The following is a 24,344-nucleotide window of genomic DNA, read 5'->3' as shown; positions in this document are numbered from 1 at the left end:
TGTTCTCACAATTTAGGACTCAACATTGTTAGTCCATATGAAAGAGCCGTTGCTGATAGCGTAGCTGAGGTTGACCAATCAGACAGCTTAGTTCCTGAGGAAAGTAGAGTCACTGCGAATGAGCTGATGGCTTTTGTGAAAAAATCCAAAAATATGAAGGCCCCCGGTTTCGACAACACATTCAACATTGAGCTGAAACATTTGAGTATTCGCTCATTTGTCTTAGCTAAACTTTTTAACAGGTGCTGGGAGCTTGGTTACTTCCCTTCAATGTGGAAGTTAGCTAAAGTTATCCCAGTTTTGAAACCGGGGAAAGATCCTTCCTTTTCCAAGAGCTATCGACCCATCAGCTTACTCTCTGCCCTATCCAAGCTGTTTGAAAAGTCAATACAAAGGCGAATTCTTGCTTTTGCAGATGAACAGGATATATTTCTGGAAGAACAGTTTGGGTTCCGGAAAGGAAGATCCACCATCCACCAGCTCACAAGGGTTAACAACGTCATCCAGCAAAACAAATCAGTGTCCAAAACGACTGCCATGGCAATATTGGATATTGAAAAGGCATTCGATAATGTGTGGCACGATGGACTGGTGTTCAAACTGCATCGGTATAATTTTCCCATGTATCTTATTAAAATTATCAAAAATTATCTTGCAGATAGAGCATTCCAGGTTTCTCTGAATAATGCACTTTCAGAAAGATTTACTATTCCTGCTGGTGTACCCCAGGGAAGTATCCTAGGTCCCATTCTATACAACATTTTCACATCAGACATCCCACCTCTTCCAGGTGGTGGTGTTCTGTCACAATTTGCTGATGATACTGCCATTCTTTACAAAGGTCGTGTCATTAATGCTCTGAAAAATAAACTACAGACAGGTCTGGACGCTTTAACGGAATATTTTACAAGCTGGAAAATTGTGATCAATGCAGCAAAAACTCAGGTCATCTTGTTTCCACATTCAAGATCTCCAAAACTTGTTCCATCAGACGAATGCAGAATACGATTCGGTGATGAGGTCATTCAATGGTCCGATGAAGTTATCTATCTAGGACTCACCTTTGACAGACATCTGATATTCAGGTCACATGTTGACAAAATCGTTCAAAAATGTAGCATACTCATCAGGTCTCTGTATCCGCTGATTTGTAGAACATCTAAACTATGCCTGAAGAATCAGATGGCTGTCTATAAACAAATCATCTACCCCGCAATTGAATACGCAGTCCCTGTTTGGCGGGGTTGTGCACGAACACACAAACTTAGGCTTCAACGCATTCAAAGTAAGATCTTAAAGATGATTCTAAATCTACCCCCTTGGACAAGGACTAGTGAAGTACATGAGATGGCCTCCCTGGATATACTAGAACAAAAATTCGAACAATTCTGCACGAAATTTGAAGAGAGGTGCTCAATCTCTGAAATACAAATAATTCAAAATTTGTACGTATTAGGTTAGGGATAGTTATAAGTAGGTAGACATTTTATAAATAATTAAAATAAATATTATGATTAAACATTAGTATGTAAAACAAGAGTAACTAAAACACCTAATATTAATAACGAATCGTATGAACAACAAAGATGAAAGGCCAAAGGGTCAAAACACTTGTACTGTAAAATGTTGATGTAATACACAAAAATAAGATTAATAAACAGATATTTATGCAAAAAAAAATGAAATTCGATCATTTCTTCTTGTGCGTTGGATGCAAGCAGACGTCGTGGGACCAGCAGCTTCGGAGAGTGCACCTTCTGCGTGGTTAAAAACCTCAAACGCTCAGGTCGCAACTCTCATTTAGACTTCAGTCATCAGGTGGAGCAGTCGTCGATGAAAGAAGACCTTTTGCGAGGTATAAAGCCTCAAACGCTTAGGGCGTGCTCTCATTTGGACTTCAATCGTCAGGTGGAGCAGTCGTCGACGAAAGCAGACCTTTTGCGTGGTGCTAAACCTCAAACACTCAGGTCGTAGTTCTCATTTGTCTTCCGGTCGTCAAGGCGAGAAGACGCATTAAACCAGTTTCGCATCATTTGGCACTGCTTGCGGATGTGTCGGTTTGTACGCAAAGCTAGTTTCAATTCAAGCAAGAACGATTGCATCAGCTGCTGGTGCTTTGCGTTGGAGAGAAAGAAAACAAGAAACGAAAAGTGGACAACATTATATAAAATCAGCCGTTCTAATGGCTCTAAATGTTATCTAAAGAACTATTAAGATTACTTCTTTGAAATTCGAAGGTAGAAATCATCAGTTTAGTGAAACTCAAAAATAATTTGATTTGCTTCGTGCACTTTTCGCTGTTCGAAAAAAATGTTCCGAATTGTGCTCAATATCGTAGAGAATTCCATAATTTGATCCTTCTAAAAGGCAGAAATGAATCCTGTACAGCATCTTAATAGTTTCTTTCAATGAAATATGCAAATCCGAAATGAGATAATCGACGTCAAAACTCGTTGAAAAGTTTAGTAGTGAAAAGGGGGAAAGTTTCGCAATTCACACAATCAATCAACTATCAATTCGAATTCGAAAGTGTAAAGAAATCGTGTCAGTTTTATTCGTATTCACGACATCCAGTTATGTCTCTGACATTACACACCAGTACTTTTTTATTGTTATTTCAACTATACGCTTAAAAAGTGTCAACAATCATGATATATGACTATTCACCATTTGTATTGTATAAATTACTAGACAACAAAGACTACGACTTGACTAAACTATTTGTATTTATGACTTTTCTGGCATGGTCATCCTGACAATGGTAGTCATCTCAAATATAAGAACAAATAGTTAAAATGACAATTTCTAGTAAGGTGAAATTGTTCTCGAGCCTTGATATATATGAGAAGCGAAATAGTTATTGCTACTAGTAAATATGTTCACAATATAATAATGTTACCATAAATAGATACATGGTTTAAAAGACGATTATGAAGTTTGAAAACACTATTCATGTAGTCCATATCAACAGAATTTATGTAGTAAGTACATTATCGTATAGTGTTTTTCAACCTACTATGTATTACATTTGTGCTGACTATACAAATTGTCAATGAACGGGTGTACTGCTATTGTCACATAAAGTTACAATTTGGCAGAAAATTTCGTACATGGGTAACACATCAGTAATGGATTTGAACAAAATATTCTATATTGTGACTGTATACTTTGGTAGGTCTTGCAGGTAGGTAAAGTTTGTAGCCTTACTAGTTTCCGTCGTTGAAAATCAATTTTTCAACAATTTTTCCGGTTGTTTTCCAGTGAAATCAACATCTCGTATACGGTTTATTATTCATTATCGGTCGCTGTAGAAACAACATCAAGCGATTGATGAAAAGGAAGATTATCATTTGATTCCCGGATTCAATTCGCTCGTATCCGACGGAAAATCGCAGGTGGGTATCGAGGTTTGCATCTGGACTTGGCTAATAATTTCTTTTCTGCTGCCAATTCCTGCTTCAGGAAAAAACTCCACAGACAGACAGAGCCTTGGATCAACTGATGCTATCAAGCAATGCTAAGCAATATTTCACCAGATATATTATCATTTGATTTGATGCGAAAATAAAAAAAAGGTTAAAGAAATTATTTTGTTGTTTTTATTTTAGAATTTAAATTCATAAAACTTTTCAACATTAGCTCATGTTTTGCTGATCTTCAGCATTGTTGAATCAACCACTGCTTTTAGTTTCAAAATAACTAAATGTCAAAAATACCATGACTCTGGTTATAGCAAAAACTACAATGTAAAAGAAATATTCGGTCATGGTTAGGCTAACCATCTCAATCGTATTAGTTATTCATACAATACACTGTTCAATATTACTATTCTAGAGCCGATACCATTCATAGCAAGCATGAACTTGACTATTGTTGAAATCATCTGATTTCATAGTCGGCTAAAAACCACTATACGCTCATGGTCAAGTTGGCCCTCTATATAGTAACAGTTACCATACTATTTTTCTGAGTGTAGCCCCACATTATCGAAATGACGGAATGCGTAATGAATTCTTAATCGACTGCATGATTTTTCAGTGCTCGATCGGTTCAGTGCTAGAATTTTCGCCTGAGTTGGCTGCTCGATCCCACATTATCAGATCCGAATGGATTCCGAATGGATTCCGAATCAATTCCGAATCGGCGAGAAATTTTTCATTCGGAATTTCATGTGGAAATCATAATGAATTCCGAATCAATTCCAACTCCAGTGCAACAACCGATTCCGAATGAACCGGTTCGCCTACAACCGGTTGATTCGGAATTGAGTGAGAAGATGCGGACTGAATTGTCAGTTCGTCTTCTTCTTCTTCTTTCCTGATTTTGCACGTTTTCGTTCTGATTTTCAGTTTATTTTTAAACGAAAACATTATATAACTGAATATACAAATTTAAAACTTCATGTTTTTCGGATATACAGAACTACACGCTGCCAAAAAATTACCTAATTTTAAGTACTTTTCACTCAATAGAGGGGTTGTGTGCAGGAAGCCAATTTTGGGTAAAATGGGTTTTACTTATTTTTGAGTAAAAGCATCAATAGTACTGATTAGGTAGAAACTACGCAAACGATATAAAAATCAACTTGGGTAATTTGATTTCAGTTTTCGTTCGATGGTTTGAAAAATAAAACGCAAACAATAAAGTCAACTATGATTACTTTATTTATTTAATATTAATCTTTTTACATATTTCAACAATATAACTATATCATTGAACTACCAAGGCTGTTCTGTTCAGCTGCTGGAACTGCACCGTTGAGCGATCGAACGCATCTCAATATCTTCCATCACCTGAAATGATATTGCGGTGTAATTATTATTTTAAAAAGAAATTATATAAAGCTACTCACACTGCGATTGATGACAATCATTGAATTATTCTCCCAAAACCGGCAATTTTACAAAATAATTTCACTCACTTCAAATCTGACCGATAGTTTCTGCAATGCAACACACAAAATTTTTTCACCCAACAGCAACTTATTGAAGTAAACTACACTGTTGAGTGAAAACTACTCAACCGATACAGTACTTTTCACCCAACAATTAAAAACATGCTTGATTACTTCATGTTAGGTGAATTTAAGTCAACCGTTGGGTTTTTTTTTGGCAGCGTGTAGTAAATAACCAGTTCTTCTTAGAATCCCAATACAAACTATTGAAATTCGCTGGAAATTAACAAAACGGCCTACCTTAGTCAGCATCATCCATTCCTCTAGCTGGAGTGTAGTGAAATGGCTTAAGTCGCTTAAATTTCACACTAACACATTCATAAAAGCTGCCAACTCAGGCGAAAATTCTAGCACTGAACCGATCGAGCTCTAAAAAATCATGCAGTCGAGTAAGAATTCATTACGCATTCCGTCATTTCGATAATGTGGGATCAACCTGATTGACAGTGACATTATAAATGTCATTGAATATTCGCTCATTTTATGAATGTGTTAGTGTAAAATTTAGGCGACTTAAGCCATTTCATTACACTCCAGCTAGAGGAATGGATGATGCTGACTAAGGTAGGCCGTTTTGTTAATTTCCAGCGAATTTCAACAGTTTATGTTGGAATTCTATGAAGAACTGGTTATTTACTAGTTCTGTGTATCCGAAAAACATGAAGACATCAATGTGTATAATCAGTTATGTAATGTTTTCATTTAAAAATAAACTGGAAGTCAGCACGAAAACGTGCAAAATCGGGAAAGAAGAAGAAGAAGACAAATTGACAATTCAGTCCGCATCTTCTCACTCAATTCCGACTGATTTCCGAATCAACCGGTTGGAGGCGAAATTCATTCGGAATCGGTTGTTGCACTGGAGTTGGAATTGATTCAGAATTCATTATGATTTCCACATGAAATTCCGAATGAAAATTTCTCGCCGATTCGGAATCCATTCGGATCTGATAATGTGGGGCGTTGCTGATGCAGTGCTACCCACATTATCGGATCCGAATGGATTCCGAATCAATTCCGAATCGGCGAGAAATTTTCATTCGGAATTTCATGTGGAAATCATAATGGATTCCGAATCAATTCCAACTCCAGTGCAACAACCGATTCCGAATGAACCGGTTCGCCGACAACCGGTTGATTCGGAAATCATTCGGAATTGAGTGAGAAGATGCGGACTGAATTGTCAATTTGTCTTCTTCCTCTTCTTTCCTGATTTTTCACGTTTTCGAGCTGATTTTCAGTTTATTTTTAAACGAAAACATTATATAACTGAATATACAAATTTAAAACTTCATGTTTTTCGGATATACAGAACTAGTAAATAACCAGTTCTTCTTAGAATCCCAACATAAACTATTGAAATTCGCTGGAAATTAACAAAACGGCCTACCTTAGTCAGCATCATCCATTCCTCTAGCTGGAGTGTAGTGAAATGGCTTAAGTCGCTTAAATTTCACACTAACACATTCATAAAATTAGCGAATATTCAATGACATTTATAATGTCACTGTCAATCAGGTTGATCGAGCAGCCAACTCAGGCGAAAATTCTGGCACTGAACCGATCGAGCACCGATTGTATAATCATGCAGTCGAGTAAGAATTCATTGCTCATTCCGTCATTTCGATAATGTGGGTACCTATGGCAGAACGGATGTCTCTCTAACCCGTTTTGTTACAATATTTACTTGCTTCGGGTCTGCCGTCACTTAATTTCGGGTGAAAATTACCAACACAATCAAAAATAGTCTAGATGAACAACGTTGAGTAAAATAAATGTTTACCTTCCAACATCGCTAAAAAAGTTAAATAATCCAATAATTTATTGTTACGATTCATTATCATATTATTGATGAAATCGGGCAACCCTGCAAGCAGCTGATCGGTGTTGACAAACGAGGGAAAACCAACTAATAAAAAAACTTTTACGTAACACAAGGGGTGTACCGATAGTGAATAGTTCGCGCAGTACAATATAGGTGGAACTAGTGCCACAGACTAACAGACATGACAGTATGAGTAAATTCTTATAAAAATAATTTTTCGTGATGCACTAGTTCCACCTATATTGTACTGCGCGAACTATTTACTATCTGTACACCCCTTGTGGTATGTAAAAGTTTTTTTTACTAGTTGGTTTCCCCTCGTTTGTCAACAGCGATCAGCTGCTTGCAGGGATGCCTGATTTCATCGAAATATTTGAAAAGGAATCGTCACAATAAATTATTGGATTACGTTGATAATATATTTAACTTTTTCGCGATGTTGGAAGGTAACCATTTATTTGACTCAACGTTGCTCATCTAGACTATTTTTTATTGTGTTGGTAATTTTCACCCGAAATTAAGTGGCGGCAGACCAGAAGCAAGTAAATATTGTAACAAAACAGGTTCGATTTTGTATTTCGTTGGAGAATGAGAAGTAGGCACAATTATGTATATGGTTTTGGCAATATGTATTAAATCTGTATCCTGCATGAAATTCGCATGGACGTATACAAATTAATACATTACTGGTGATTCTGTATAAATGGCAACTCTGTTGGTAAATGAAAAAAATAAACACAGTCTAGATGACAGACAGGATGTTTTTGATAGGGTAACGTGGCGCCATCATGACGCATGTGAGTACTGTCCCAAATAAAGGAATATTCGAAATGACCGTTAAAATGATTGAAGAATTTAATTTGAGTGTCCTGTCTGTTAGTCTGTGCTAGTGCATCACGAAAAAATATTTTTATAAGAATTTACTCATACTGTCATGTCTGTTAGTCTGTGGGGAAATGTTTGACAATACGGATTGGGCAGAACAGTCGATGAATAAATAGTTTTGCACTTCCGGTGAAGCTCTCAAAGTGTTAGCATATCGTTTCGCACTAGTGCGATAAAATTTTGTGTATTTCTGTTCGCGGAAGAAAAATTTTTTCTCGCCCTAGAGTGAATCCGTGTGGCGACGCCGCGAAACATCATCGGGAGTCAATGTAAAAGAAATTACAATCGAAAAATATAAAATAATCGAAAATAATAATACAACCAAACATAACCTACAAGAAAATAAATGAACAATACATGTGCAAAAACACAATCGAATTAAAACACAAAATTAAATTATAATCTAACAATACAAGGGCAAGATGGGCCATCACTGGCCTTAGCCTGTCACTTTAGTGACACAGCAAATAAAAAAAAAAAAAAAGTTTTGATTGTTGACACATTTATTTTCTATATTTTTGAAATTCCTATTTGTTTCCTATAATTTCGGACTTTTCTTTCTGCAAAGAACTTGGTATACAAGTAGCATACCATTTCGCTTAGTTGTAGGATCAAACACCCATATTTGCTCGCTCCTCTAGAAATGATTGAAACGATTATTCGATAAGGTAAATTGAGCTGTGCAGACGCGAACGATAGTAAACAAAGACTCCAATATTCTTCCGCGTATTTTGATTTATTGGCACTGCCTTTCATTTACCACTTAAGTTTTTTTTTAATTTTTTCCAATACACTCAGTCGATACGATACGAATTTCGACTTTTTTCAAAGCAACAATAAATCAGTAAAATGATATAATTATGAGCCGTGCCTTAGGATGTTCATTACAAAACTCTAATCCAATAAATCGTCATCCTTCTTGTCGGCTTTAGTCGTTTGGGTGCCATTCTCTTCCTTGGCTTCGCTGGCTTTCTCCGTTGTTGAAGTGGATTTGCTCTTCTCCGTTTCCTTCTGCTTGTGAGCATTCTCCAGTGCTTTGACAAACTGCTCCAGATCTCCACTGTTAGCAGCAGCTACGGCTTCCGCATTGAGCTGAAATTGAGAAACAACAGGACCTAGCTGTCCTGACTGAAGCGCGTTGGAGAACATGGACAAAGCCTGGTGAAATTGTGGCGAAGATAAGGTTTCTTTCAATTGTTGCTTTTTGTTGTCGTCTCCTTCGATTTGGGGCAGATGTTCGATAAGGGCATCCACTTGTTCCGGTACGGTGATGACTGATGAAAGGGATTCTGAATTGACTGCAGCCGAAAGATCTATATTACGTCTTTGTCCAGCACCAGCGCCTGATGCAGGGTTCATTTCAGCAAGATAATTTTGTAGATCAGCCAAGCGCACACGGTTTCCTCCATCACCTGATGCACTGCCTGTACCCGTTCCAGCAGATTGAACTGCAGTAGTGGTTCCACTAGCCTTAGAAGAATCAGTTGCATTTTTTCTGGGAGCTCTTGGTGTAGAGGGAGAGTTTGAAGCGGCAGTCGGTGTTGTGACTGTTATTCCGCTACCAGCATTGCTCGAAGACAGAGTATTGCGACTGGAAGGAGTGGTAGCACTTGTACGACTGCTCGAGTTGCCTGACGAAGAACGACTGTTCAAAAAAGGCTTAGAATGTTACAATATTCTCAATAATGTAAATGCCGAACCTTACCTCATAGAACCTAAAAGACTACTTAATCCACCCATTTGGCCAACACCACCGAAAAGTTGCATCAATTGCTGCTGCGACATGTTCTGCATAAGATATTGCAAATCTCCGTTATCGCTGCCACTACCTCCGCGACCAGAACCACCACCTAAACTGTTCGATGACGGTGGATTATTGATTACTTCATTGATACGGCGACACCATTCTTCGTCCTTATCCGTTTTGGGTTCTTGCATCCAAAAAAACAGACGGCGACTGGAACTCTTAAATTTTAGCAAAAATACACGTCCGCTTTTGACATTTTCAATTTTCTTGAACTCGCAATCATCGGGGAAAACTATTAGATCGTCTTCTACGTTCCCAGTAGTACGATCCTTCCAGCAGAAATGAATCAGACCATCGTCCGCCTGGTACACGTAGACTAGACCCTTTCGATTGTCTGGATGAACCATTTTGTTGACCAAATTCATCCGTCCAGCGCGGAACTCCACCAAATGACGATTCCCACCGGAACTACCTCCAAGGGCACTGCTGCTACCAAATATTGGTCCGCTCATAGCTTTCACGCTTCTAAGAACACAATTTTACCCAGAAAATAAAAACAGAATCTTTGGGTATTAAAATGGCAGGAGTTTTTCATAACAAAACCACACTAAATTGGAAACTCAAGATTGAGGATAGGAAAACTTGACTGCTGTTCTACTTTTCTCCCTCTCTGAGCGCTTGTAATTTTCCAATTACTCACCTTTCACTGAAGTAATTTCTGAGATAGATAATTCCGTCGAGGTTTTGCACTAGGTGAAATTACAATGATTTGCAATTCTATTATTTCCTAGCAATTTCACGCTAGAATTCGAGTGCATTCAATACGAGAAAGACAAAAATTTAGGTCGATTACTATCTTGCTTTCGACTTCTGTAGCAGAATGGGAGTGACAATTCAAAAATCATATTTTGTTTTAAGCTGATTTAAGTTGGCAACGATTACTTTACTATCAAGGTTTATATAACTACACACAAATTTTGTTATACATTGTCCGTATACACTCAAAAATAATCACATCATTTCTATTCATTTATTTTTCGTGTGAAAGACTAATGATACTAGCAACTAGAGTGGAAAATAATCATATGTTTTTGCTAGAGTGCCTATAACCAGAGTGACGGCTTCTCATCCGTAATGTTGGCAACAATTCAATACATTCCATTAGCTTTACATTGAATTGACAGATCGTTTGCTCGTTTGGAACTGGTAGCTGTCATTCCAAACGAACAGCTGTCGTCACTCTGATTATAGTCACTCTACTAGCAACAGATGAAAAACTAATGATACTAGCAACAAATTTTGCGGATTAACTATTGATTTTGAATAACAGTTAGCATAGCCTTGAGCTTATTTGAGCCAAATGAGACAATACAAGAAAAAATCGAACTTCGATTTCGTATGGAATTGCTCTATAGCAGACCCTGTCAGCTTGGAGCAAAATTAATCTTCAGTTCAGCAACATCATCGCATGGCGTCAAATACAACATATCAACCGTTACACGACAAAAGGGCCTAACTGAAATGAGAGCCTCTCTGTGGTTACTTTCTCCTTCGATTATTACGAAGCTGTTATTAAAATTTCTTCAAAGTTTTCAATATCCAACTAAGGTTTGTTGTTTTGGTTAGGAACTTATGCGAAAAGTTAAGCTTCAAATATAAAATCAACCTGGTAATACGCGAAAAAAAAAGTAAACAAAGAGAAACTCGCATTTACAGTTAGGCCCTTTGGTCGTGGGACGGTCGATATCATGTCAATTCCCAGTGAAATTTGTAGACCCGCATAAGTCCGATCATCGGTCCGATTGAGCACGATATAGGGCCGATCGTACCGCTTCAATCGGCCCGTCATCGGACAATTCTGCACCATTTGCATCAACCGCGTCGACATAAAAAAAAGCTTAATGTTTACATTATGCATCGCTAGAGAAACAGAGCGAAGGAATATCAAACAAGGCATTTTCGAGCCGACATCTTCCCGATAGGGTGTGAAAGAGTGTTAAACATTCTTTTGTTCCGATCATAGAGGCTTTAACCTTTAGGTCATTCGCCTCTTAGGGCCAGAAAAACTCTGACCCTATGTTCGAGGTTGGAAATCCAACCCCGATATATCTCATCACCTGAGTAATCAGACATCCGCTCTCTGCTTTGGTATATCTTCACTCTTTTGTTCTGCCGATACACTATGCAAGCTAGAAACGCAATCAAAAGCTTTCTTGCACGATGCGTCCGATGTTCGGATTTACTGGGTTGCTTGGGTGCGCAGTGCTGCTATTTTGGCTCGCACGAATTTGACAGTTCTCTCCCCTACTTTTATGTACTAGATTCGATGCGGACTCGCCTGAGCGCGCCATGCACGCAAAAAAGGATGTTGCCAGTGATTTGTTCGGGAAATGTGAGAGCTGGATATCTTGTTAATTGAGGTTTCTATGCCCAGTGAAAAATGAACGGCGGCCCTACTGAAAAATGGGTGGCCTACACGTTTCCTGATGAAAACAAAACAAATTTTTAAAGCGATTCACACGCAGCATCAAACGACTATCGCCTGCATGGAACGATTACGGAACAACAACATTAATTGTAAGCAATTCATATGAAAGGACACTACATCAAGTTCACGGAAAATTTTAACGTCGGATACGTGAGCAATATTCGGCTAAAAAAATTAATAAAAATAATCTGAACGTCGACGGAAGTTGATTGATCGTCTGAATCGTGTTTAATGCATGCATTTCCTGATGTAAACAAACCAATCTCATTTGCATTTGTGGTTGTAAGTGAGCTGTCAGAGGGCCTAATATGATGTCTTTGATAAAATATTATCGCTGAGATTTCGAAATGCCTTTTTTTATTACTAGTGTTGTCCAGTCTTTTGATTAAGGTTTTGGTTTCTCTTGGTGAAGATTTTCACAGAGATACTATCCGCTCTGAGAGGATTACTGAAAGGAGTATTCCTTAAGATATCCGTCTCTTCCTTTTGGTTAACACAGGAGGTTGTTGGTTGAGGATTTTCTCGCGGTTATCCATCCCATTCTAAAAGCTGCGTTACTCGCAACAACCACGGGGTTATTCTCATCGTATTTCGCAGTTTTTGCAGCAAGATTAGTGAAAACCCTTGAAGGAAATTTAAACTCAAAATAAACTAAATTCAACAATACAATAATTGTTTTCGTATTCTGAAATATTCAATACAGCTTGCGAATCAATTTCAACAGTCAACATGCATTTATTGTAGGAACTCTAAATAGATATTTATAAAATCTCCAAATGTTGGATAGCTTAATACCAAACAAAAAACAACAAAATTTTTGTTAATATGACTTATTATTATTTGAATAAGGGAATGTAAATAACATGCATTAATATATAAAAGAAATTGGCTGTACTGCCAATATCGCTACTCACATACAGCATAAATCAAATAAACATAGATTCCCCAGTGTAATAGTACTGTAGTTGAGTAACCCGTGACACCAAAAGCGCCGACTGGTGTGAAATGGGTGCTTAAATGCTCCTAAAATGCATGTACAAAATTGCCTGCGCGTTTAACACAACCACAGTAGCTAATGGAAAAAAGTACAACCGTTTCTCACTAGAAGCGCTGTTAGTGTCTCCGTACAATGGGAAATATCATTAATAACTCAGCAGGGCCCATGAAAAGCGAACAAAATAAGAGTAAGAAGTCAGCTATCTTGTCTTGTCTTAGTTACAACCTAGAAGCATAAATCAAATAAACATAGATTTCCAACTGTACAGTGACACTAACAGCACCTCTAGTGAGAAACGGGTGTACTTTTTCCCATTAGCTACTGTGGTTGTGTTTAATGCGCAGGCATTTTTATGCATGCATTTTAGGAGCGTTTACGCACCCATTCTCCACCAGACGGTGCTTTTGCTGTCACGGGTTGTTCAACTACATTACTATTACACTGGGAAATCTATGTTTATTTGGTTTATGCTAGAAGGTAGAAGGATGGTGATGCCGATGGCTATTAGATCGGTTTTGATGAAGCAGGGATTTGTTGGAGTACAGTCATTGTGTCTCAAGTAGAGTCAGCTTAGCGGTTTATGTTGAACTGCTGAGTGATGTGACAGTTAACCATGAACTGCTATGCACTGATGAGTCGAAGACGCAAAATAAAATTACAGAATATATCAATTGGCGAAGTTGAGTTACCTGTAGAGCTTACGCCACCGAATCATGAACGGCTATGAGGTGCTAAAGGTCATCTGGAGTATGACTGAGACCGTTGGCGATTCATTGGATAGGCAGTGTGATCTTGCCTGATAGGTGAAAAGAGTTCGAAGAGAATGAACTGCTACTAGCAGAGTAATATGACTTGTACCAGGAGTGCTAGTTGAAAAGGCGGGCTGTTATCAATAGATGTTTTTATGAACAGGGTTTAGATTACCGTCGAAACTATTGCGTTAATTTTTTTCGCAGTAACATCACGTGCCAGTAAAAATACCATTGTTGTATTGTCAATTCCGAATTAGTACATTTAGTCAAATGAGTATGTTTAAATTCTTACCAAGTAAAAAACATTTGCGAGAATTGTTGAATAATAACTTTGTTTTATGAAAAAGTGTTGCTGAATCTCATCTAATCGAAAAACAAATGAAAGAAAGGTTAAAGGTTAGTTGTCAAGTCAATTCTGATTGCCTAATCGTCACGGGAAAGATTCATGTCGGAAATGGGTTTCTCGTGAGTTCAACGAAAGACAGCGAAACACATTGAATGAAATTTTCTTTTTCGGCATGAAAAGATGTTCTGCTCCGGATCGTGATAAAAGAATATATTTTGGTGTTTTGGTTTATAATCTATTCCAACCAGGGGATAGTGTAAATATTAATTGTTATCGACAGACAGCAAATGAAGAAATTGAACCTAGCACTGCTCGAAAAACGATTAGAATGCTATACAAAACATGAGAAAGTCAAATTTCACCAAGACAGCAACCCGCACGTACAGCGAAAGCAAAAAACATCATTTCCGAACACAGATGAGAACTTCTTTCAACGTAATATTCGTGAGTTATTGGAATCTAGCTTTCGAAGTAATCGAGTATCTTGAACCTGCTACTGATAATCAACACGTATTTCCATTCAATAAATCCCACTAAATTAACTAATTAACACACTACCACACCTAATACTCCTTGGCTTAGTGACAAAAGCTGGAAATGTAGAATTAGTTTGATAGTGCTTTGGAAAAAGAATAAGAACTAATGCAATAAGACATCCGGTTTACTATCGACATCTTAGAGCGTAACCAGTGTGCCTCATAAATTATATTATTAAGACTTCCGGTTACATCAAACCAAAGACATCATATTAACAAGATATCCAGCTCTCACATTTCCCGAACAAATTATTGGCAACATCCTTTTTTGCGAGCATGTCGCCCTCAGGTGAGTCTGCATCGAATCTCATACATAGAAGTAGGGGAGAGAAATGTCAAATTCGTACGCGCCAAAATAGCAGGGCTGCGCACCCATACAATTGACATGACATGTTGAATGAGACGCCGTGCGATGGCGTTGCTGAACTGAAGATTGAGATCGCTCCAAGCTGACAGGGTCTGATCAAACTGAAGCATAAAAATTTGAAACGTCCAATGTTTGATTGTCTAGAACTCTCTTAATTTTCTCATTTTAACAATATTTGACCACTGTGTTATGTATAAACCATATCCTACTTATCACAGGCTGTCATCTGTTCATTATTTTGTATAAAATTGCATAACTAATGACCAGTCAAACACACACACTTTAATGAAACAAAAATCAACATTACTAGCTCACTCAGCTCTAGACCGCGGCAGTACATTCGTATTCGTGATGGGGCGCTTTATGATGTTTAATTTAAACCGGTCAATTTCGATCAAATCTTCATTTCGTCCTTTGGATAGTTTCATAATACTCGTGAAGTGTTCATCCCCACCAGCTAAACTTGTTCCATATCGGTTGCAGCTGCGATAAAATGACTCCAACATCACTTCGTGAACGAGGTAGTCCTGTAACGTTAGTAGAAAGGCGACATTTTTGGCAGCTGCCTTGCGCTGGATATCATTCAACGGCCGATTGGCAAATGTTACCTGGGTGAAAATACACGTAATAGTTACACTGCGACCATCAATTAATAACAATAAAAAATTAACATACAGTTCCATTGAAAAAGTTGCTCGGTAAATTCAAGTACTTAGACAAACACTGTTGAATGGTTAGCTCGTTCCGGTCGTCGTAGTTTTCGGTTGTGGCAATATGAGCAACCTGTGTGTGGAAGTTTTTTTTCAATGCTTAGAACAAAGCGAGGAAACAGAACAATTCGACTGTCATAAATAAAATATCAAATTTCCTACAAAATGCTGCAACGATCTATGTAGCTCTTCGTCTATGCCTTTTTCTTCTCTCAGCAACAAGATTGTACTGATAAACGCTACGGACATTATTAGAGTAGCTTACTGACTCTACTTACCAACGTATCGAAGCACTTTCCCAGAGGAGCTCCATATCGATGTTTCAGCACATCCTCTAACAATCGACCGTTGTGAACAACACGACGAACCTTCGAACTAGCCAGAATCGCTTTCAGGTCATTCGTTATATTCATCCACATGACGTCAAACACGTAGATTCTCTCCGTGGTGGCAATGGACAGTAGCGATGGTGCGGTGGCATGCCGACCACCAGCAATCCCTTCCATGGCCAAAGCAATTAGTTTTTGGGTTTTCAAGTATTTTATTGCGTCGTGGTATTTTATGTCGGTTTGATGTATGAAAACGTGAGCAGTTATTTGATCGAATATCTGCTGAACATCTTCCAGATCAATACGGGTGATAGACAGAGCGGCAATCGATGATACAATCTCACTCGTACTGTTTGTTTCAGATGGGTTACTCTGTTCTATGATCTTAATGTTTCTAATTTCGGAGCTGTAATAGTCTTGATTGCCACAAATCGGTAAATTACTTTGAAAGTCGCGAACGTTTTGCAACCGCACAAATGACTTTTTTGCCCCGATGTGTAATATCTCGCCAATTACACATTCTTCTTCCAACTCGAGAAGTACAATTTGCCCTTTAAATAAGTCCAGTTTGTCCATTATTTTGAACAAGAAATACAAAGTTTGCAATGGAATGTTGATTCGATAAAATTATTGAATAATATTAATCTTGTTTTTGAGATAATCTCTGATAGCCACCAGGTGTTGAACTTGACGATTCACTATCGAAATAAGCTCGGTATATGTATAAACCAAGGGCGATGTGTAGTGCGATCACTGCAGAGACTGCCGAATAAATATTGCTACTGACCGGTGCTAACTGAAGAAAACCATCAAACAAAAAATACTTGGACCCAAAAAATGTAACCACCGGCAAAACAATTATCAAAGTACAATAGAAGAAAACTACTCGAAAGTTGCGATATTCAACGTTTTGTTCCTATAAAGAGATGCAATGATATGAAAATATCGGGTCAGGTGTTATCTGACATGTGCGGCGGAATTAAGGTGTGAAATATATTATACTTACACTTCTACTAACCTGTAGCTGTCTTGATTTGGATCTAGACATTTTCACACTGTGAGTTTATCTTCAAGGCTTTTGATCGTTTTAATTACGATTTTTCAGAGATTATGTCCATTTACACATAACGAAATTTAATTGCGAAAAATCATAACTTTTTATGTTTGTTACTTCAAACTGCAACATCTATCTCCAGCAGAGTTGCCAGGTTGTTTTTTCAAAAATCTGTCTCTGACTCTACAATTTATCTGGATTTGTCTGGGTCTACTATATACAAGGAAATTTTGACCGGGCTTCATTTTCAGCGAGCAAAAATAAACAAAAAAAGGTCTCACCACCTATCGTATAGAGGTCAAAGCCGTAAAGACCTGGCGAGATCTGACAAAATCTAGGAAAATTTGGAAAATCAGGCAAAAGATCTGGTTAGTTTGAGTGTCTGGCGAAGCGAGAAAAATCTGGCAAACCTGGTAACCCTGGGCTCTACACCCTCATTGAACATAACTCAAAACTGAGTGACATAGTCCAATCCACGTGCGAATGTGTTGGTGTAACTATTCTCAGTAGTTGAAAGGTTAATCAGACCCTGTCAGCTTGGAACGATCTCCATCTTCAGTTCAGCAACGCCGTCGCACGGCATCACATTCAACATATCATGTCAATTGTATGGGTGCGCAGTGCTGCTGTTTTGGCGCGCACGAATTTGACATTTCTCTTCCCTACTTCTATGTACAAGATTCGATGCGAACTCGCCTGAGGGCACCATGTTCGCAAAAAAGGATGTTGCCAATGATTTGTTCGGGAAATGTGAGAGCTGGATATCTTGTTAATATGATGTCTTTGGGTTAATGCTAGCATAAATCAAATAAACATAGATTTCCCAGTGTAATAGTAATGTAGTTGAGCAACCCGTGACACTAAAAGCACCGTCTGGTGGAGAATGGGTGCGTAAATGCTCCTAAAATGCATGCAAAAAGTTGCCTGCGCATTTAACACAACCACAGTAGCTAATGGAAAAAAGTACACCCGTTTGTCACTAGAGGTGCTGTTAGTGTCACCGTACAGTGAGAAATCTATGTTTATTTGATTTATGATGCTAGTGTGAGCTAAGACAAGACCTGACATCTGGGGGGGCTGCTTTTGTTCCAAAATGGACCAGTTTCTGATTGGCTGAATTTGATGTTGCTACCTGCACATTGTGAAAAGAAAAAACTTTTGCAGGGTACGCGAGCAATGATGCCAAGTATAAAGAAAATCAGAAAACAAGTTTATTAAAATGTATAATTTTAGCTCACAAATGAAATGAAAACTTTCGGAGAATGTTTCACTTTTTTCAATCTCATTGGTAATAAATGTTTATAGTGGAAGCACTGTGTAATTAAAATAGACATCAAGCCGTTTTTCTTTTTAGTGAATTAAAGTGTAACCAAAAAAGATTTGTTAAATTAGTGTAATCTTGAAAGTGTGTTCAGTATAACGAGAAGAATGAACTGTTGTGTTTCACACTGTGGTCGCACTAAGCATTTCTATCCAAACCTGACTTTTTCCGGTTTCCAAAAGATCCGGTAATACGCCAACAATGGATTCGATTTTGCGTTCAACATGAGATATTTCGTGTTTTGTCATCAAAACTAAATTAATTGTTTTTAAGCATTAATATGTAACAAAGAAATGCATCCACCAAAACATTTTTCATGTTCATTTCAAATCAAAAACCTAAAGTCTAAAAATTTAAATGTAATATATTTTTCCTATCATAGTTAATAAAAAATCTGTAAATATGGCTACACTGTAGCCGATACGTTGGTATTTATTCCACAGTGCGAAAATGACGAGAAGGATGATTCGGAAGGAAGAATAAGAAGCCAGTTGTCAGGTCTTGTCTTAGAGTGTGAGTATGTCGAAATAACCCAGTGAATTTTGTCGAGCCGCATCGTGCCAATTATTGAAGACATATATGCAATAAAAAACACTGCAATGCCAAGAGAACAGTTGAGAAAGACATAAAATCGTTCATGAAACTCTACATCACGCAATGGAACTGTCTTCTACTTGGTGCATTAGTTCATAGCTTACGAATTTCTATATGCATTTTTCGCAGTGTATGAATATGAGTCAAAAATGTTTTACCTCAGTGTAAAATTGAACCCACATCAAACTTTGACTTCGGCTCGCACACATTCTAATTTCGTATATGAATAGATCTGCGCACTCTGCATCGGTGTGAGTAACTGAGACGTCAAATTGCTCAATATCATTCAAATTCATTAGCGGCCCTTAAGCAGCCCTTACACGTGACAATATTATTATCAATCCAAAGTATTGTCAATACCGTCAATCCAATTGGCTTGGTAACTTGAGCCCGCGTTTTTCGAAAAAATCAAGCGTTTGGAGCTTTAAATATTGCAACTGAATATTGTAACATTGAGAGAAACGGTCATAATACATATTTAACTGTTTCCTCTCTGGAGAGAAAGTATTGTAGGATTGATGAGCAGTTTTGATTTTTTGACAATATTTTCGTCAATCCAAAGAAGTTTCCACTACACGATAAAAAGTATTGTCAATACTCCTTGTATTTACAATAATATTGTCTCGTGTAAGGGCAGCTTTACACGAACATTAAAAATGTCATTTTAAATGATGTCATTTAAATGATGTAATTCAAATTTGTTAGAAATTTCGTCATTAGTGCACCACTACACGTTCATTAAAATGATTTTTTTTTACTAATGACATTTTTAATGACTCGTGTAAGGGCCGCTATTAAAAGTGCACGTACTCTAAAATTGAGTTGGGGCAAGATGGGCCATCACTGGCCTTAGCCTGTCACGTTAGTGACACAACAAAAAAAAATTGAGTTACCACCTATCTACTCATTTTTGAGTTAAGGGAAGAAATTGTCAAAAGTAATTTTTACTCAAAATAAGAAAAAAAAATTTTGTTCAAAATTTGAGTAAGTCCAACTCAAAATTTAAATTTCCTTGCTCTCGAAATGAAGAAACGTTCCTTCGTTATTTTCATATATAAAGTTATTCTTCTTTCTTTTGAATGCGCAAAATAGTGATTCAAATCCGTTTCTTTTTGAACGGGTTGGAGTCAAAATCAAATTATTTTGATATCCTTATATTGGGCTTTTCACTAAGCATAACTGAAACCACAAAACATCGATGATTGACGTTGATTTATGTTTTCAAAACCGGATCTAGAAACGGCAAAGGAGAACGATGTATTCTCGCATTCTTTATTTCGATAAGAATATTCCAAGAATGAAAACGCTTTGAGCTGCAAGAAGTATTTTTTTCACTCAAATGTCTAAAAACTCAACGCTTACTCTAATGTATGAATAAATGCGGGAGAACTCATGGCAACGAGTTTACTTTACTCAAATCCATACTCAAATTTTGATATATTGTTCCAGTTTATGAATTTAAGTAATCGCAACTCAAACCATGAGTTATGTTAAAAGAGCGTGTTGAACGAGCATGATTACACTCACAAAAATTATCACTTAGTATTCAAATGCAAAAACATATAAATATTTTCCATAATGCTTTACACGTAGATACTACTTAGTTCATATATAATAATCATATGACTCATAAAATAAAAATCATTGATGGTAACACGTATGGTTTATGTGAATTTCACATGCATTCTATTTGAAGCCGATATATCTTTTATCGGAATCTCATTTATCTTGTATATGTTGATTTAATAGTAAGCAAATGATTCTATCGTTTTAATTGACTAAAGGAAAATTATTTAACTTTCCATTCAGTGAGACATATATTTCCCAAAGAGCTCATTATTCTTATAGTATTTCTTATGGACACTCCATGAATGATTATGATGAGATGCACATTGTTGAAACATTGAAACAAAACATTTCATATCCTCTATTATACTTCAAAAGAAATCATCGTAATTCCACGTAGTTTTTGTACACTCAAAATAAACATCACTTAGTATTCAAATGCAAAAACTAGAGTGACTATAATCAGAGTGACGACAGCTGTTCGTTTGGAATGACAGCTACCAGTTCCAAACGAGCAAACGACCTGTCAATTCAATGTAAAGCTAATGGAATGTTTTGAATTGTTGCCAACATTACGGATAAGATGTCGTCACTCTGGTTATAGGCACTCTAACAAAAACATATGATTATTTTCCATAATACTTTGCACGTAAAAGTTAATTTTCCCATATATGACAGCCATGTGCCCCACATAATGAAAATCAATGTTGGCAACACGTATGTTTTATGTGAATTTCACCTACCTATTATTAGTATATCACATGGGTCTTATATGAAATCCATATATTATTTATCGGTATTTCATTTACTTTCTATGTATTTTTTCAATGGTAATCAAATGCTTGTCTATTGATATATTATTGATGTTTATTGAATGAAAATGATTTTACGTTTCCTTCATATATTTAAAATGATTTTTTCTAATTTTTTAATAACGAATATGTAAGCTAAATTGATACTTATTATAACTGGTACACTGTAACGTCCATATAAAAGTAGCATTCCGTTGCCTACATGAAACGAAAAAGTCGATTTTGTCCGACAGTATTGCTCCCCGTTGAACTATATAGCATTCTGAAAAATGTTAAATATAATTATTTTTAGAATTATTTTTTGATAGCTCGTATAAACTTACGTAAAAGATCAAACAAACAATTTCTAATCCTAAATCTGCGAGCACTCTATTCTTCGTTACTTACTGCCATTTTTATTTCAAACAATTTCTCAGCTTACAATCACGTAATTTATATTTGCTTTACACATGAAGTCTGTCTACGTGCTTCACACATAAGGCGTAAGTGATGTACACTTAAAAGTTATCGAAATTTCAATTAAGTATTATAAATTAACATATAAATGTTACACGATGCATATGAATATAATGTGGTGGGCTTTTTTGAATAAGTATGTGATTTTTCACGTAAATCCAATGGGAGATTTTGGCTCAGTGTAGGTTTTCAGTATGTTCGACCGTTATCGTGAATAATTGGGCAATATTTGGTATTCTAAAACATAATCTAATAATTTCTATTATGATATTCGATTACAAGTATTAATTTACCTTCCAGAACTCAAGTAATTTACCTCAGTTCGAGAATCTCAAGCCTGCTAAAGCTAACTTCTATCTTGCTAATTACCGCCATTGCTATTTTGAAGCTTACAATCACATGATATGTATGTGCTTCACACCTGAAACAAAATCTGCTTGAGTGCTGCACATATAAAAAGTAAGTGCTGCACACTTAAAAGTTTTCGACCTTCCATTTAAAAATTGTAAATGTATATTTGTATTCTTTATGATGCAAATGAATGTTATGTGGTAGGCTGTTTTTTATATTTATGTAGTTTTTCACATGAAACTAATGTGAGGGTTTGGCTCAGTGTAAGCACAGACTAACAGACATGACAGTATGAGTAAATTCTTATAAAAATAATTTTTCGTGATGCACTAGTTCCACCTATTTTGTACTGCGCGAACTATTTACTATCGGCACACCCCTTGTGTTACGTAAGAGTTTTTTACAGTTGGTTCCCCCTCGTTTGTCAACACCGATCAGCTGCTTGGAGGGATGCCTGATTTCATCATAATATTTGAAAATGTATCGTCACAATAAATTATTGAATTACGTTGATAATATATTTAACATTTTTAGCGATGTTGGAAGGTAACCATTTATTTCTCTCAACGTTGTTCATCTAGACTATTTTTGATTGTGTTGGTAATTTTCACCCGAAATTAAGTGGCGGCAGACCAGAAGTAAGTAAATATTGTAACAAAACGGGTTCGTATTGTATTGCGTTGAAGGATGAGAAGTAGGCACAATTCTGTATATAGTTTTGGCAATATGTATTAAATCTGTATCCTGCATGAAATTCGCATGGACGTATACAAATCAATATACTACAGGTAATGAATGGCAACTCTGTTGGTAAATGAAAAAATAAACACAGTCTAGATGACAGACAGGATGTTTTTGATAGGGTAACATGGCGCCATCATGCCATATGCGAGTACTGTCCCAACTAAAGGAATATTCAAAATGGCCGTTAAAATGATTGAAGAATCTAATTTGAGTGTCCTGTCTGTTAGTCTGTGATGTAAGTGCATCATGTCTCAGAGCAGCATATTGCGGATCGTCGAGGTGAAACTGTATGGAAGGCAGCTTAAAAAAATGAACAGAAAGCACTATGGATGGATCCCAACCGGTGGAGTCGAGGGTTATAACAATCAGATAATCGATTAAGTTCCAGATGGATTTCAGCAACAACTTAAATCGCAGAACGTTAGCGACAAGGGCACCGGTGATGTCTACTAAGAGAGTTTAGTGCATGTTACTTAAATAAAGAAATAATCATTTTATTTAAAGTGTTTTTTCAATAACGATAAGTCCTTTCTGGAACGATAATTAAACACCGGCTCACGTGTACTCAATAATAAAGGGATTTTCTTGATATAAACATGATATTCAAATCATGGATCATTTTGGATAGCATGAAACAAGACAAAACATCCAGTTCACGTCACAAAAATTATAATTTATATAGCGCAGGATGGTGTCTTCTATATCCACTCGGTTGTGGTATGTGAGCTATTAAGTGCATTGAATCTCTTAGCAGCGATAGCGCCCTTTATTGAGGATGACGGCTGAATCCTTTTCCTGGGTCTACGCGAAAACATCTCAAACCAACCTAATTTTCGCCATAAACAGATTATTCTTGAGTAAATAAATATCATTCAGGAAACATATGGAAACGTTTTATTGGGTTCTAAAATATTAAGAAATCTCCATTAATATTTTATAAGATTTAAGAAAAAATCTAAACCAGCTTATCCGAGAGTCTATAAAACAAAATGATGGTTTGAATATGGGAAATTGTTTATATGCAAATAATAAAATTATCGTAACTATAACAACATTAACCAATGCTGCTAGTTAGTGACATTTTTAGTAATTTTAACTTGTCAAAGACGAATAGAAGAACGGGCCAGGCAAACTTGTTTATTCGGAGAACCTAGAGTGCCTATAACACGAGTGACGACATCTCATCCGTAATGCTGGCAACAATTAAAAACATTTCATTAGCTTTACATTGACAGGTCGTTTGCTAGTTTGGAACTGGTAGCTGTCATTCCAAACGAACAGGTGTCGCCACTCTGATTATAGTCACTCTAGGTGAACCAAACATTAACGGTCCATTTGTATAGGACCTAGGGGTATTATTACTTGTATTTGCCAGAATGATCTGAAATCCATTGAGGAACTCAGATGAACGTGTATGACCCCGAATGTTGGTGATGTGCTGCAATTTTGAAATTCAGTGAAAAGTCCCGATCGTGATTGCCGTTATTATTTTACTTTTAGTGCAAATGTA

At 36.8% G+C, this 24,344-nt stretch overlaps 3 protein-coding genes across 4 annotated transcripts; all 3 read right to left on the bottom strand.

The window, feature by feature from the left end:
* Window positions 1-8,144: 8,144 nt before the first annotated feature.
* LOC131436796 (proteasomal ubiquitin receptor ADRM1 homolog) lies at window positions 8,145-10,315 on the bottom strand. The gene is made up of 3 exons (XM_058605714.1): window positions 10,112-10,315; window positions 9,370-9,936; window positions 8,145-9,309 (listed from the first exon to the last, which is right to left on the bottom strand). Exons 2-3 carry the CDS (start codon window positions 9,921-9,923, stop codon window positions 8,559-8,561), a joined length of 1,305 nt encoding a protein of 434 aa, XP_058461697.1. The 5' UTR covers window positions 9,924-9,936; window positions 10,112-10,315; the 3' UTR covers window positions 8,145-8,558.
* A 4,839-nt stretch (window positions 10,316-15,154) lies between these two features.
* Window positions 15,155-16,512, bottom strand: LOC131437452 (protein Exd1 homolog). The gene is made up of 3 exons (XM_058606819.1): window positions 15,886-16,512; window positions 15,573-15,680; window positions 15,155-15,505 (listed from the first exon to the last, which is right to left on the bottom strand). The coding sequence occupies exons 1-3, from the start codon at window positions 16,510-16,512 to the stop codon at window positions 15,209-15,211; spliced, it is 1,032 nt and encodes a 343-aa protein (XP_058462802.1). The 3' UTR covers window positions 15,155-15,208.
* Window positions 16,513-16,576: 64 nt separating this feature from the next.
* Window positions 16,577-17,132, bottom strand: LOC131437454 (vacuolar ATPase assembly integral membrane protein VMA21 homolog). 2 transcript variants are annotated; one of them, XM_058606820.1, is made up of 2 exons: window positions 16,943-17,132; window positions 16,577-16,852 (listed from the first exon to the last, which is right to left on the bottom strand). In XM_058606820.1, exons 1-2 carry the CDS (start codon window positions 16,982-16,984, stop codon window positions 16,577-16,579), a joined length of 318 nt encoding a protein of 105 aa, XP_058462803.1. In that variant the 5' UTR covers window positions 16,985-17,132. The 2 variants fall into 2 exon arrangements, with proteins under 2 accessions (XP_058462803.1, XP_058462804.1); XM_058606821.1 differs by having other exon boundaries at window positions 16,955-17,132.
* Window positions 17,133-24,344: the final 7,212 nt, after the last annotated feature.

This window comes from Malaya genurostris, chromosome 3, assembly GCF_030247185.1.
Source record: "Malaya genurostris strain Urasoe2022 chromosome 3, Malgen_1.1, whole genome shotgun sequence".
NCBI lineage: Eukaryota > Metazoa > Arthropoda > Insecta > Diptera > Culicidae > Malaya > Malaya genurostris.
Note: the sequence above shows the minus strand (reverse complement) of the source record. Positions and strands in the feature narration are given on the sequence as shown.